Below are 17,557 nucleotides of genomic sequence, written 5' to 3'. Positions count from 1 at the left end.
CACAACGGGAGCAAAGCAAACAGGGACCTCTCTAAACATCACATATGCGATTAGATCCATCGAGGAGTAATCAACCGGTCACATTCGCCGCTTGTCATGATCGGAAAACGGAACAATCCATAGACAATTATATGTGTAAATAATAGCCTTACACTAAGAATGTAAGAAGAACGCCAGTCACCATTTGGCTTATAAAGAAGATAGATTGTATTTGCTGAAACGGTCGTTGTATTGACCATAAAAATCTCGAATGATGACTTTGAAGGAGATTGTTGATATTCTTGTTTTGTCAACTTGTTTGTCAATAGCTGATTTTGACAATCTTGCTTCATTTAAGGAATTGTTCGTGCACAGAGCATGCTTTGCGTTCGACTCATCTGAAAGACATAAACCCTATATACTAGTGATAGGGGTATATTACTGCAAATAAATATGGGAAGTTAACAATAGAAAAGTTGAAGCCATCACGTTTACCATAAAGTGTTGGACTTCGGTTACCAAAATCGCCTTTCCTGGTAAAATTGTAATATGCAAATATGAAATAGATGTGTCAGACTCTGTGGTATCTTTTATTGGGATATATCGAGTTGACATAATACTAAAAGTAACGAATGTTATTTGAAAATACGTCGTCGTTATATCTAAATGTCGAGTAAAGAGACCCAGCACGTATTTTGTCTTCCTCTCATGTTCAAGTTTAAAAAAATCAATTTGCTTTAAATACAATTGATTCCCATAGAAAAGATTGTTGAAGGATCTATTTGCTTAAACAACATAGATAATGTTAATTAAAAACTCAAGTGTGTTTTGATATTAACTTCAGAGTGCTTGTGTGAACAATCAGAATGTTTTTAACAAAATTGTTTTTAAATGATCAATGACAAGAAAAGTAAAAATTTAGGTGTTCCATTGTTTTTGAATATGCAGTCAAACGTATTGATTTTAATCGCGAGAAATGAATGTATGGAGTGTTGAAAAGACAAACATACATTTTTGTGTTCTTTGGCCTTCTACTGCCTTTTTTGCAAAATTGAAACTGTTAAGTATCTACATGTATATCTGAAGTCAAAATCTCTTTAAATTAAACGTTAAAATAAGGCATGTTTCATTTATTTCTTAACACTACTTTGTTGTGATTTTTTTTTTTTTGGGACTCAACGAATATCGTTGGTTCTTCGTTGAATCATGTTTACAACACTGCTTAGAAAACAATGTAACTTTGACGTTTTTGTCTTCTTAAAACATGAGTGCCTAACTCCATTGAAGCTAGCAAATTTTCCATTATGTTGTAATTTATAACCTGAATATGGTGATTATGTTATTATTCGGTATGCAAAAGTATATGCGTTGAGTGCAATCAATTTTTAAAAGCGAGACAGGCTACTTCTAATTAAGTTGATGTTACAGGAATTTCAACGACTTATTTGAAGTGAGAACAAATTGCTACGGAGCGCTGGCTTTAATTTCGTACTTATAACAAAAAAGCATTTTATTGTTTAAACAAACACACGAAACAAATTTCTACGGTCAATATAATGAACTTTTTTGCAAATGCACCCTATCATTTGGTCTTGTTTTGACAAACATGTTTTAGAACAAGAGTTAGACCACTCTTTTTATTCACTAAAGATTACTTGGACCATCTAGTCGATACATAGGGTTCTTCGCAGATTTGGCCGGTCAACAGGGGATGGTTCTAACCTCTTTGGTTTTTAGGGCCCATGTTTTATGCTGTGTTAACTAATTTGTACTCTTTCAACATATTTTGAGATTTATCACTGTCCATTGTATTCATTTTTCCATGCAGATATATTAAAAATGATTTCATATCATTTAATAAATAAATTATTAATTTAGCAGTTAAATGTTTCAATTAAATAAGTTAAGTAATAAAGTCATCCTTTCAAATAAGTTTTTAGTTAGAAATTATTAGATTCTTAATTGTGAAAGAAATATTTTAAAATGTTCTGATAAATATTCTACATAAAGTCCGATCCCCTTCCTCATTTCATACGAAATTATAATATTCCTGTAATATTATCGCGAAAGTTAAAAAAACTATGAATGTTCAGGCCGCTGCACTACACTGGGGGACGTTTATCTTTGAGATTGCCATTCTCCTTATATGTACCTCGGAAATCCCCTTCACCAAAAATAGAGATAAAGAAGGAAAAGGCCGGGGATTTCCATTTAAATAAATAATTGTATGATAAAGGCATATTTTTAAGGATGTTGATTTGCTTTATCAAAATGATTCCAAGAAATGAAGAAAACAAGAGTTTTTAACATTAAACAAACTCCCAAAGCTAAGGTAAGTTCATACGAAACCTCTTTTGCTTTTTGTCGAGTATAATCTATTTTTCCTGTTTTTGAAATGGAATACTTGCACACTTTTAAGAACTACGACGGAAATAATTAAATAATTAGTACAATATTATTTGGGTTAAGTATTTATGGAAGTGTTAAATTCATTTCCTGTTGAATCTTCTGCAAAGACTCATAGAAATTTCAATTGGTGTCATTTAACAAAAAAATTTCCTCAACATTGTATTATCATTTCCTTTCAATATTTTTTCCACAATGCCCTACATGTGAAAAGCCTCTCTCTTTTGTTCCGTATCTTTTTTCCAAGTCGAAGAGAGATTTGGCAGAAGCATAGTAAAAGACATCTAATGACCAAGTTCTATAGTCTCAAATTAGTTCTAGGATTTGATACCTGTAAATTCATTCTTGCTAACGTACAACATAGGTTTATATGAATGATTCAAATGTTAAAGATTCCCCAAAATCTTTTCTTTAAAAAATTTTACAATAATTACAGGGAAAAAATGAAGAAAAACAAACATGAAGAAAACAGTTTTTGGTTATATTTGAATAAGCAAATAATAACTTTATGTTTTAAGATTTTACTTGAAAAAAAATAATCAACAATATGCATATTTGTCAATTTTTGAACATCTTTCATTTTAGTTGACAAAAATATATGTCATTTGATTGGTCATTTGCAATATTATTTTCTTAAAAAACATTATGATTGTACACACAAGTACTCTGAAGTTGACACCAAAATGATGCTTGAGTTTCTGATTGACAATATCTACGTTGTTTTTGGAGACCAAGTCTTCCAACAATCTATTGGAATTCCTATTGGTACCAGTTGCGCCCCATTTTAAGCAGATCTATTTTTATATTCATATGAAGTAGAATTTGGCCAAAATCGTATGCGTGAAAAGAAGAAAAACACTTCCTGTAGCCTTCAACTCGACATTTGAATATATCGACAACGTATTGTCAATTATCAATGATAATTGCCATTCTAATGTCGATACGACAAGTTCTGGTGAGCTTGAGATAATAGATACCAAAGAGTCTGACACATCTTTTTCATATTTGGATATTTTACTTGAAAAAGACGTTAATGGTAATCTAACAACCATTCTCTATGATAAACGGATGACTTTAACTTTTCTATAGTCAACATTCCTTACTTCTGCAGCAATATACCTTCATCACCTGCATACGGAGTTTATATATCTCAGTTGATTCGATACGCAAGAACATGCTCTGCGTATGAACAATTTCTAAACTGAGGTTAAGAATCTATTAACAAACAAGTTGATGAATCAAGAATTTCAGCGGTCTCGTTTTATGTCATCATTTCGTAAGTTATATAGTCGTTACAATGACCTTGTCAACAAATACAATTTATCATTGAGTCAAATGCTGACTGACGTTTTCCATGCTACTTGTTAGTCCATTATTTACACACTGAATTGACGACGGATATTTCCGTTATTTCCCGATCATGATAAGGAACATACGGCGGGTATGACCGGTCGGTAGGGGATGCTCACTTCTCCATGGCACCTGATCCCACCAATGATGTTTTGGAGGTCATCTTGAATACTGTTCGTTATCTCCATATGATTTATTGAAGGACCGCGTCCGTTTCTTCGTCACACAACCCAAATTATGAATATAATAGTCCCTTTGCAAAGGAGAAGAAAAAAGAAAATAACTAGGAATTGTTCAGAACATTAAAACGTGTTTAATGGGACTTAGATAACTGTAACGATCCATAGACAATTAACTTATTTCTTTTTTTTCAAATTTAAAAAACACTCGGTGAAACTGAGACAAGTTTCCACTTGATAATTTTGTTTTGCTTTGACGGACAATACTGCGATTAGATTTACACTGAATACCTTGATACTCATTTTATTTCGCCCTTTTTTATGTGTATAATGGCATGAATTACGTCGTTTTTTAAACTGGTTTTTGACTGCATTGAATTCTGTTCCTCATGCGAGAAAAGTATGTATTGTATAACACTGGTATTCTATTTTCTGACGCTTGGTTTGTCTTTGTTGAAAGGTCATCTTATACTGAATCAACTTATACATTCTGCGTTTTAGGACAAGGGTTTAAGCGACGTTTCTGTTTTTTTAAAGTCTAGTGCTTGTCTTCACTTTGGCCTCATTTTAGATGCATGTAAGTAAAAAAAGCCTTTAGTATATATTTCTTTAAATCATGAAAAACCTATAGTTCTTATTCGCAAATACATCGGTAGTAGGTATTTTAGTTACATGCATAAGTAAGCCCTAGTGATTTACCGACATTTCATTTTATCAGCTTTAAAGAAAATTAATATATAAGATGATTGATAGATTCATGCAAAAAAATCAAACAAATTTATTTCTGTTTCCTGTTTGTCTATATTTATATTTGTTGGACTACCTACAATGTACATGTAAAGGCTATCAAATATACATATTTTTGAAGTCTAATTACTATTAATATCATCTTGTATCGTGATGTCATTTTCTTAAAGTTGGCGTCATTTTAACTGATGACGTCAGTAAACACTCTACAGATGATATAGACACACAAAATGTCAGACACAACGGTAAGTTTAGTTGTTGATTTAATTTTTGTTGTGAAATAAGAACAGAAACTTAAAATGGTCGATAACAATACAAATTATGGTCAGACCTTGGGTAAGAGTAATATGTTATGGTAATGCATTATAATCATTACATTTTTTCAAAGTAATGGAATGTAATGTCTATTGGACCCTAATCACAAGTAATGGTAGTGTAATGAACTACTTTTTAAAAAATGTCAATCATAACCATTACTTTTTAATTATATTTTATTTACATTTTGTTTATTAATCTCCATGTGTTCGAATATTGAATCTATTAATGAAAAAAATTTTTATTTAATCTAATAATGGGGTCTAACAAAACTACTACATTACAACTGTGTTTTACCCACTTTTATGATCAACTATGGAGAGTTATTAACATTTACATGAACTTTGTCCAAAAAGGGATTTTAACTACCATCTACCAAGTAATGGTAATAATTTATTCAATTTCTTTTCTATATTACAGTAATGGTAATGGTAAAAATTCCAAATTATTATAGGATTAAACGTTCTTTTTGAAAAATTTATCGATGTGTAAACTCTTGACATTTTACTCACAAACTAAATAAAAGTGCGAAGCACTTTTATGTTAAGTTTGTGAGTAAAATGTCATTTACACATCGATAAATTTTTCAAAAAGAACGTTTAATTCTTATAATTCCAATATCGAATTTTTAAAAATATTTAAATTATTTCTCTTTGAGGCCTCCATACAATCTGTTATTTCTGGACGGCGTAGGAATACATTTTACCGTAAAGGAACGTAATCGAGATGAATTTCGATAGAGTTCAACTTAAATTGTCAAAACAATCGATAAATAAACTTATAACAACTAATCGAATGTTGTTTAAGTCAACAAATATCGTAATTACGAGTTTACTTCAGAATAGTTCGTCTTTGACCATGACCATGTTGACATAAACAACAACTCTCATAGCGAAAGTTGCAGACCGACGACGCCTTCAATTTGCACTTGTTTATTCAAATATTGAGGAACAATATAGAAAGTAAATATGAATTTGATGCTAATAGGGCAAGAGTTTGAGGTACGTTTCTTTTTTCCCTGTCAAAACGATACAGACTGAGCTTATTTTCTACGTATGAACGTTGAGACAGCGATTTTTAAAATTCACACTCGTGATCGGACAGTGACATAAACATTTTCACGGCGTCCATCAGTTAGGCAGTCTAGTTGCCAGTTTTGTTTAAGCCCTAATTAAATTTAAAGTTTCTTGTATTCATTATTTAGCCAGAACAGACCCAGAAATAACTGCTTTCATTGTTTATACGATAACCTGGTAGTGTCATCAAGAAAGTAGTTCTGATTGAAAGAATTTATCGATGTGTAAAAATTTTCTGGAACGTGTTCTCGTCCAATCAAAACACAGGAAATCAATAGATAAAATGAAGATTGGAATTATTTGCTAGTTAATGCATTAAATTACATTTCAAAGTAATTGATGCAAGGTCTGATTATAATCTGTTAGGGTTTGTGAGAAAGTAAAATCTTGGCCCCAGGGTTGGAATTTCACAATCTAACAGAAAAAAAATAAAATTAAATATGATATGTAAGTTGTTTTACGGTTTGACCGTTAGGGCGTGCGGAAATTCACACACTTTGGTTAATCCTACACTTACAACTTTGATCCGACTCGTACTGCACTGTAACGTCACATGACGTAGTATCATAGGTCCCTGATAGTATGTAAGGCCATCTTTAAAAACTGTTTGGTTGCCCTCTCCCGACCAACTGACTAAAAATGGCCCGACTCAAAACTTTTTTTTATATTCCAGGACAAGATATTTTTTTCTTTTCCCCTCCTCCTCGTCAACATATACATTGAAATTTTCAAAAAAATACCCCCAAAAAAGAGTTAAGGTGGAAAATGACCGAAAATGAATATAGAAAATGTCTCCATACTCCGATTGGGAACAATAAGCTTACCAAGATCTGAGTAATGCAACTACATGTATCTTCTCAGTCTCAAATTAACTACACTACACTGCACTACAATGACTCAGGGCGAGTCAATGGACTCTTTAAATTTCAATTGACCTTTGAGATGAAGAGATAGCCTAAGCATTTCATACGACGATTAAATAAAATTTGACACAATTTGTGAAAATGTTTGCTTATTGATTGTTTGTCAATAAACGTTTAAGAAAAAAGATACTAACTTGACACAAAAGGGGACTTAATTATACATGTATAGAAATATTGTAAACAAAATAAATTCTAGATTTAATCTATGGTCTTGTGATATTTATTGTCTCTCGGTCAGTTATCGTATAATCTAGGTTGTTGTGTGCTTGATGGACATCGCGTTGTCATTTTAGAAAAGTGTTAGTAATATTGCAGTCTGTCAAGTGTTCATAACAAATGCTACTGGCTAGTGATGTCATAAAAGGCGTGAAAGAGGTAGGCATACGATCAAATTAATTAAACAAGAAGAAATCTTAATGTTTATGGAATATTCGTATTTTGATTCATGTAAAAGTTTACTATTTTAAATTTTGTACGTAATTTTGCTGCATATATATGTGTACATATTATGGTGTCCGCAACGGGCCTTTGAAAAGGCTGAAATCTCGATCAGAAAAAGAAGCACACATCACGCCATCACGCTTACACACAATTCGCCGTCGCGCTATCACAGTAGTGAACAAAACATGCTGTCACGCTTTCAAGGTTTCGTGTTGTTTGTTAGCGCGACGGCGTGTTGCTTGAAAGCGTGTGATCGCGACGGCGTGTTCCTTGAAAGCGTGTGATCGCGATGGCGTGTTGTGTTAGCGTGACAGCGTGTTGTTTGAAAACGTGTTTATTTTTACAAGCGTGATGGCGTGTTGTGTGTTAGCACCACAGTGTGTTGTTTGAAAGCGTGTTAGCCTGATTGTGTTTTGTGTGTTAGCGCGACAACATGTTTGAAAGCGTGATGGCGTGTCGTGTGTTAGCGCGATGGCATGTTTTTCTGATCGCGTTGTTCAGCTTTAGCAAGTGGTCCTATCCGGACACCATAATGTATAGAATGGTTGACCGAATATCCTGTTTACGTGAACTGCATTGTTATCTGTAATGAAATGCATTTCTCAAATGCGGATCAAATTAATCTACAAATCTTACAAGTTCAAGGAATATTATCAGATCATGATTTTTTAAATGTTTTATTCCAACTACCCACCATACCCCTCCATTAGCAAGGTCTGTTCGATTTACTTTTTACCAAGTCATGCAAGACTTTCATTTGAAAAAAATATCGGAGATCTGGTGTTTATTCCTTTTGTAACCTCGATGCCAATTCTGTTAATAGATACGAAATATTTTTAACCCTAGTATTTTTGTTTCGCAGTAAACACTGAGTGATTTTGAAAGCGGGTAATGATATTCTTGTGCACACTTTATTTATATAAGCCAGCATCGTCATATTTCTTCAGACAAATTTGAATTTAGTCCTAAAAATGTTTCGAAGACAACAATGAACAAGGTTAATTTATTCGTCATCGGACATTTAAATTTTACTATCATTTAAAATTTTTCTGTTTCAAGGTTTAATTTCTTAACTTGAGTCAGAATTATCATGAGTTCTGTCAAGTATCTATTTACTGTGACAAAAGATTTTTTGTGTGTGATGTTTCTGATAAGCAATGTAATTATAATATACTTTAAATGCACACATCGTGTTACTAGTACTAAGGAGAAGAAAATTGCACGAGGAATATGCACGTTTCCACTGTGTGTACAGCAATTTGAGATAAGATAGTGGGATCAAAGGTTGTCATCCCATACTGTCCTCAGTGTCATTGTACGACTTATAATTTTATCGCCTCAAATCATATTTTCTACTTTTTAAAGAAAATTCTAACATTGTTTTGTGACAAAGCAACTCATAGTAGCACGCTATGTTACTAGATATACAGATCTAATCAGCTCAGACAGGGGGCATCAGTGAGCTTGGTTTTTAATCAAGTGTCAGACTTCTGCATGTTTAGCGGCTCTATTGATTGTAAGCCGGAGAGTTGTCACATGACCGCTAGCTTCCTTCCTCTCCCCCTAAGTCGCTAATTTTCTTGTGTTTGTTTACATCTTAGTCATTCTGCTTGAGACTGTATTTATGAATAGAAGAGATTTATTGCACTGGATATCACACATTTTCTATCTCAATGGAGGCGTTCATGACAACTAAGGTAGTACGTTATAAATGAAATGACTTGGGTTTAATGATCAATATTCTGTAGTCATTATCAATTCTCTACCCAACGTGTCGAAGCATCATTGGTTTTTTCATGTAAAGATTTGCAGTATAAACTAACATCCCGATACCTTCGTGTATAAGCACCGCACGCTATCCAGTGAGCACCGTTATATCATACACTGAGATGTTATTCAGTTTTAGTGTCAAGAAAAGTAAGGTAGGCATAGTATTTTCTTTACAAGATAAGAGGTCAATGTACAGCGACCGTCTTAGTGAATTTCGGATCATGTAGTTATGCCTTAGTTATAATACTGAATTGTTTTTATTGATTTCATCGTTAAAGAATCTCTCTCTCTCTCTCTCTCTCTCTCTCAGACAGAAAAAATACAAGAAGAAAATGCTTGTAATTAACTATATTTCCGTTACAAAAATTCTCTCTTTTTTAACTACATGTTAAACATATCTTTCCGGCTACAAAGTTCATTTCCTGAGGATTAAATCAGCGATCTTATGTCATAAATTTTCTCGTGACTATTAAATATACTAAGATCATATATCCGTTTGCTTATACTTTTGATGAAATGATATTATGTAAATGTCTAAAATTCATTTACATGATAAATATTTTCATTAATATTTCAGAGGTATCTAAGTGAAAAGTTACCTGGAAATATATAACATATTGTATCACTACCATGAGTACTAAACTTCACAATGCAAGTTTTATCTACACAATACCAACTAGAGGTACTATATGAGCACTGAGCTAACTTAATGACACCCCCCCCCCCCCCGATTATGATTATAATGGCAAAGTCCATGTTTTGCTCTGGGAGACCCAAAATAAGTGTCAGATCAAAAAGTTAAATATGCCATTAGTTATCCTTCAGTATTATGGAAAGAATGGAAGTGTTTATGTTTTGCTATGGGAAAACCCAAAATATGCGTCCGAACAAAAAGTAAAAAAGGAAGTGCACTATGGCACTTTGACTATGGCACTTTGTAACAAAGATTCTGTGAAAGTCTCATAAAATTTCATTTACTGGTTGCGGATAAAAGATGGGTTACCCAAAGCGTAACAGACGGACATACGGACGGATAAAAAAAGTTATTTACAATGAATTTTGATTTTTGATGTCTTTCCAGGGCCCAAATGAGTACTGGTGGTTCGACAAAAACTCCAACACACACAAGGAAAAGTTGTTCACAGATGGCCACGACAGTGCCTCTTCACCCGCTCCTGTAAGCTGTCGACATCCATTCTACTACAATATCAATAAAAGTCAAGGTCTCGAAAAGCGAATTTATTGGGTTGAGTCTACACATATTCTACCACCCGTCCAGAACACCAAATCTTCGATTAAAATTAAATTTAGGTCGTGTGGGAATGGTCAGTATACAATGGAGCAAAAGAAACGAGGACGGAAGGCAGGGTGTAGAAGCAAACGACGTGAAAATGTGAGCTTGAAGACAAATCTTGATGTTTTTGATCCATTCATTGACAAATTTTCTCTCATTAAAGCAAGAAGGCATAAATTTGAACAGAATCACGAAAGACAAAAGATGTTTACGCCAAAAAAGCCATTTAAAGAGAAGGAAAAATCACCACCTTCAGATGTTGCGAAAAGTGAAGTTGATATAAATGACTTACATGTAAAATGCGAATCAAAAGATGTTAGTAAGGTGTCGAAATCTGAGCATGTAACAATAGATTTAAAACGTGTAGGTTTTAATTTCATTGATGGGAAGGTTGATGATAAATTGTTATACAACAGTATTTCACATTACTTTAAGAAAAGACCGAACATCTCTCTCAGGCGAATTGATCGAAAAGATCTTTCAACTCTTCGTAAAGTTGGCTTCATTAAAACAGAAATATGTGATCCCACAAATAAAGAAAACAACCCTGAAAAGACAGAGGATTTCAAAGAAGACATTTTGGCGAAAAAAAGTGTGATCATTACACCTGAACATCTAAACAAGATTAAGTCTAAGTTAAAAGCAGTTTCTTACGAAAAAACAAAAACAAAACCACCGTCCACAGTGAAAGAATGTAAAGGTGATCACATGTTGAGCAGAATAGGCTCGTGTGGAGACGAAGCACCAAATATTGTAGAAGAGAATCAGAAAACAGTAGTCTCAGAATATTTAGAAAACCATCAACCTCCTGTTCTGATTCCAGAAAGAAATTCTTTTGAAGATGATATTGATAGCGATGACAAAGACTCACCATTTGTTTATTTAGAAACCAAACCAGACGTAGAAGAACTGAACAGAATGATTCAAAGTTTGGAATCTTCTAAAAGGTCTGTAAATGGCCAAATTTTGGATAGACAACTAAGTGCCATGGTAGAAAAAGACGCGGAAGGGAGCAATTGTCGTCAGTTGGAAGTTTTTGTTTGTAAACATTCAAGAGAGAAAGGTATTTCAATTTTAAATGACCGTAAAGAGAAAGTCGATTTCACACTTGAAAGAGAGGGAGACAGTGAGATTACCTCTGAGAAAGATAGTCACGATACTCAATCTAGTAATCAGTCGATTCCTTCGAAGAAAAAGAAGCCACAAGCAAAACTTACTCCAAAAGTTGTAGTGCCGAAATCTGATTCAAATCTTACCCATTCATTATTTCATAGTAGTATCTCATCTACAGAAACAAATATTGATCATTCAGATTTTCATTCCATTACTGACTCAAATTCTTCCTCAAACATACTAGGTAATGACAAAAGTAGCACTCCCCCCAATGTCAATTTGAAATCAAATTCCACTGCAAAAGATCCTGAAAGAGTTCAGACTAGCATGGATTTGGAAAGTGGGAGTGTTGAGCATTTAGACTGCAGTAATGAAGATATTTTCCTGGAAGATGTAGCAAAAGAAAAGGATACAAGCTACAATGTTAGGGATTTGCAAACCGTCCAATCTAAAATTAACAAAAAATTTCAGTCTCCACATTCTATCCCTTCACTTCCAAATGTAAACTCCATATTACCAAAGGAACCATGTGAGGCTGCCTGTGGGTATGACAGCGATGAAACTTTAGTTTACGATGATGATGAGGAGGAGGGTTTATCTGAAAAGTTGGCGAGAAAAAAACATCGGATGTTTTCTAGGTCTAGTTTAGCTTTTTCTAACTGCAAAGTTGTCGATTCAATAAAAGACAGCAATTTAACTGATTCTGAAAACTGTAGATTCTGAAAAAATCAATTGTTTAAAGAAAGCTGCTAATAAGAAAATTAACGAACACGATTCTCATAAAACGAATGTCAAATCTTTGAAAACTAAGAAAGGGATTTCCGACCGAGAAGATAGTAATGGTAAGAAAATTAAAATCAAATTTCCTCCAAAGAGAAAACAAAAGGCAACAAAGAATGACACTGAGAGCCAAGACTTGCTCTTAACAATATCCCCACACAAAAGGCAAGTGGGCAAGAGGGGGCATAAACAAGCAGGAAAGATGTCTAGCAGTTGTATGAAATTACTAGATATTTTCAACTTTGAAGACAGCAGCGAAAAACAGACAATGAAATCCAAGAAACTTCTGTCACCAAAATATGATGACAAAGTTTCAAGGAATAGAAGATCAAAAAACAGTAAAGCTCAAATAAAGAAGAAAAGAGCTTTTCAATCAAAGACCAGTTATGGTGGAGAGAGTATGGAGACCAAAGGTTACACAGTTATTGATAATGTCGGTAAGTTTTGGTGTGAGATATATGTTGAAACTACAGATACATTCTCATTCTACTTTCCCAAGAAATCAAGTTTGATCAGAAAGTTTATACCTTATCAGTAACACCTTCCTTTATTCATATCTTGTATTTTGATACCATCCGTGTTTCACATTATTCTTAATACGTAAAGAATCAAAGACGAGTATTCCAACTACTTATAGCCTAAATTTTGATATATTCATTGTACTTCTGACAATGATATTTGTAATAAAAGTAGAGATTTTCGGCCAATTGAATTAAAAGGTAACGGTCCTCTCAAATTATTAAGGCTTATTTTATTTTCATCCCATAAATTGATCAATTATTACATGTAGTTCTTTAATACATGTATATTGGACCTTTCACGAAATCGTAACTAGTCAAAAGACAGTCGTGATAATCTACTCTTTAACATTAAATGTGACAGTCTTGTTACAAAAGAGAAGGAAACACACACTTGAGCACACAATTAGACACATCTCTTTTATAGAAGAGTGGGTTTTTCAGTACTTTTTTTGCAAAGATGGACTTAGCCAAGGAATCAAAATACGTTCAGGAATTTAGACTAACTGTTGTAAAATAATTATTAAGAATTTAAAATTGAAAGAAAGTTTATTACTTAAATCGGCCTTACGTGTACATTTTTAGGCAACCCATAGGCAACCCATTCATATTTTGAGGGATGTTTAAATTTGCAGCTGCTGAATTCAAATCAACAAGACTTCTCTACACTTTATACTTTCATTCCCCTCACTGAATTAAAAAGTATGCTTTTGCTATCATAGACAACTGCTTCTTTAATAAAAATGTAAGTCGCATATTTTATAACCTTTGTGATTAGTACTCAACAAAATTACTTTGATTCTAAAGTACAAGTTCCACAATGGCAAGATTTATGTAGCCTTCGGAGACCAGATCTTCCAACAAACTTTTGAAATCCCCGATGGGCACTAATTGTGCTCCTTTATTACCTGACCTAATTTTTATATTATTATGATGCAGATTTGATTCTAAAACTGTTATGACCTTCAACTTAACATTTAGACGTATCGATGAAATATCTTTCTTTTATTTATATGCTGATTCGATATATAGAATTGAACTTGAAAAGGTTCTTCAACATGTATCTGCTTCATATTTGAATTTTTATTCACTATAGACAATAAAGGCGACTAATAACTAAACTATTTGGCAAACAAGATGATTTAAATTCAACTTTTCCATTGTTTTTATGAAAGAAGAAATTGTCTTTGATAATAAAAAGTCTTTAATTTTTAGTTAATTTTTAGTTATCGTGAGGAATATTTGTAAACGTTATTGTTAAAAGTTGTTTGCAAAGAATAATAACTTTTTCGTTTTGATGTTAAAGACTTTTTGAAATAACGTCTGCGAAATGTAATTCTAAAGTTTATCACTAAGAGCAGATATTTCCATAAGGAGTGAAAATAGGTGATTGCTTGACCAATCAATTTTTATTTTTGTTAGCATTTTTATGAAGTTTAGGAATCCAGTTATTGTAGGGTTCATGTATATCGAACGTTGACAGGAATATTATAAGTATGGTACACTGAAATGTGATTTTAAAGAATTTTCTCCTTGGAAAAAGAATTGCAACTTTGTGTAGGATTGTCAGATTTTGCCTCCAAAAGATTGTAATTTTTTGCCACGATACGTCGGTAGGATGGGACATCAAACGGTGCCCCGAGTCAAGGATTACATTCCCCTTGGCACGTAAAAGATTGTTTCTCTGGAGTACGAAAAAGAGTGGGCTCACTGGGGGCTGCCAGAGAAACCAAAAAAACTGTCAAAAACCGATGTTATAATCTATATAGTCCGCCGAAATATGGCTGAAAATTGCCGACTCGGCAATAACAATCAATCTTGCCAGGATCAGACCGTGAGGTTAAGACCTGCGCTCTTTCAAGTTTTATCCAATTTAAATGACAAAAGCGAATATAAGTCGAAAGTACTCGTACTTAAGTGCACATCATGAATGAACTAGTAAATCTGGACTTTGCTTTAATAAATTTTATAATACATGTATTTAAATTCAAGATGCAAATAACGCATAACAGCTATCCTTTTCTTCTGTATCACATACATACACAACTGAAAACAGATATACGGAATTTTAGAATAAGTAGATACAGGCAGAAAAGTCATAATATACCTCTACAATTTGCTATACACATGTATGTAAAGAAGAAAATTTTGTTGAATTTTTCTTGGAAAGAATGTGTTTCACTCTAGAGGCTTTTTATCGGTTTTTATCGGTATGTTTTCTGTTTACATCTCAGTATAATTGAAAAATTTCGAACGGAACGTAAAACGACAAACAATCAGTCATGAAAACGACCGTGCAGCGGCACTCTGTTCTAATAAATACAATATTTCGCCTAGTTTCAATGTGCTTGAGTTTCGAACCTAGGAGATGGCATCCTCAAAATAGATCATATTCATTACATACTAGTGCATGAAGTATAGATATAATATCATAGTATATGATACATGTATATCACGGTGAGCTTAAATAAAAGTTACCGCAGAGTCTGACACATCTGTTTCATATTTATATATTTTACCTTAAAAAGACGTAAATGGTAGTCAAACAATCAAGCTTTATGGCAAACGAGATGACCTTAACTTTTCAACTTACCTTACTTATGCAGCAATAAACCTTCATCACCTGCATACATCTATCTCAGTTGATTTTAAATGCAAGAGCATGCTCTGCGTATGAACATCTAACATGAGGTAAAGTATTGACAAAGTTTGCTAAAACCAGAATACCAGCAGTATAGTTTTAAAGTCATCATTTCGTTCTATGGTGGATATAATAACCATGTCAGCAAATTCAATTTATCATAAAGTCAAATGTTGAATGACGTTTTTCATACTAATTGTTAGGCCATTATATACTCACTGAATTGTCGACGGATTTTCCCGTTATTTCTCGATCATGATAAGGACAAACGGCATGTGTGACCGGTCGGCAGGGGATGCTCACTTCTTCATGGCACCTGATCCCAGCTCTGATGTTTTTTGTGGGATGGGGGTCCGAGTTTGCTCAGCTTCTATGTCGTATTGTTTATTAGACTTTTGAGCTTGAATACTGTTCGTTATCTCCAAATAATTCAATGAATAAATTTTACTTGGAAGTATTATGACGAATACAGCATATTCGCGTTCCCAATAGGCATTGAAGCAGATACTGACAGGAATAAATTGATGAGGAGGTGTACACATTAGTAGCGAATATTGACATATACTTTAATAAGCGCAGTGAAACTGTAAATTAAAGTTGACTGTCTAGGAAGGTTTTTAAAAGATTTTTTTTTTAATTTCAGATGTGTTATAAGTTTCAAACAAAGTTTATAAAAATCATGACCTTTGCATGAGATAATTTTTTTATATACAGGTTTATTATATTATTTTCGATTTCACTCCGTTTTAAATTCGCCCGTTTATTGTTTTGTTTTAAGATTATACTGAATTCTTGAAATTCGCCAAAATGAGGTTAGGACGAAAGGGGTGGGATAAAAACTGATCACAATCTGCATGTGGAAAATTTTATCTTCCAGTTGGTTCGCCACACAAAAATTAGATGTAAGTGCAAAAAAAGAAACTTGTAAACCGAGACATGCTATTGTCAAATAAGTTCGCGATACAAGGATATCCACAGCCCCATATAAATCAACATTTTACACTTGTGATGGTCGATACAGGAAACTTATTAGCAAATACAGTATATAGTTAAGTATAATGTTGACTGACATTTTTCAGAAAGTTGTTAAGCTGTTGTTTTTTTTAATTTAACACTGAATTGTCTACAAAGTAAAAGGTACGTTTTCAGCTTTAATGTGCCCTAAGAAATTTATGACTTCAAAAAGTTTTGCTAAAATATTAGTTGAGTTAATGACTGTGATAGAATGAGAAAGAATATGGCATGGAGAAGTACCATTCTGGAAATATGACGTCTTTAATTTGATGCATGTCTCTACTTTTAACAGTAAAAGCCACAAAATGACCAATTTCAAGGGTATTTTTCCTTTAATTTTTAATTTTTGGATATCTTGTGCAAAATTTAATGAAAAATCACATATCTCAAAATCTTTGTGGGCGATGCTTGTGAACAATATCAAATGAAAGGAAATTCTATGGAAAAGTTTCCTGCAACTTTTAAGAAAATGCGGGAAAATGCACAAGTTTATGACGTCACAATTAGCATTGAGAAGGTCATGAGAGAAAAATGATTTGTATGATCTTTATCCATGGAATTTTAAAAATTCAGAAAGCATGAGTTTTAATTTTTATCATCACTTTCATTTTAAAGAAAAACAGGGCAAGATTTGTATTGAAACCGTACTTTGTTCTTTCCTGTTTGCCAAGGGAAACACAGTGGATGTGACCAGTTGACAAGAGATGCTAACTCGTCCATGGTATTTGATCCAACGTATGATGGTTTAGAAGTCCGTGTTTGCTCTGCTCCAAATTTGTAAAATCCTAATGAATTTTTGGTCATGATAACTATTCGTTGTCTTTAAGTTTCTTTGTTATAATTTAAAAAAAAATATCCAGTTTTGTATTTCTCGTTGATAGTTGATGTTTTAGTATTTTGAAATGCCGCTATTATGATTTTATTTTAACTATTTTCCAAATCCACTGTAGGATGTATCAGAGAAGTGGAAAAATTCTGGAAACTTAGTGTTTGATTTCTTACTACACAGAG

General features: G+C 33.1%; 1 protein-coding gene across 1 annotated transcript in view; it reads left to right on the top strand.

The window, feature by feature from the left end:
- The first annotated feature begins 2,171 nt into the window (after positions 1-2,171).
- The window catches only part of LOC134283037 (uncharacterized), a 35,718-nt gene continuing 20,332 nt past the window's right edge, over positions 2,172-17,557 (top strand). The window contains 3 exon segments of the mRNA XM_062765474.1: positions 2,172-2,311; positions 10,268-12,306; positions 12,308-12,810. Coding sequence (XP_062621458.1) covers positions 2,264-2,311; positions 10,268-12,306; positions 12,308-12,810 — 2,590 coding nt within the window. The 5' untranslated portion in view covers positions 2,172-2,263.

Source organism: Saccostrea cucullata, unplaced genomic scaffold (genome assembly GCF_032062105.1).
Source record: "Saccostrea cucullata isolate Sc308-1 unplaced genomic scaffold, CSIRO_AGI_Scuc_v1 ctg88, whole genome shotgun sequence".
In the NCBI taxonomy this organism is placed as follows: Eukaryota; Metazoa; Mollusca; class Bivalvia; order Ostreida; family Ostreidae; genus Saccostrea; species Saccostrea cuccullata.
This window is presented reverse-complemented; position numbering and strand designations above follow the sequence as displayed.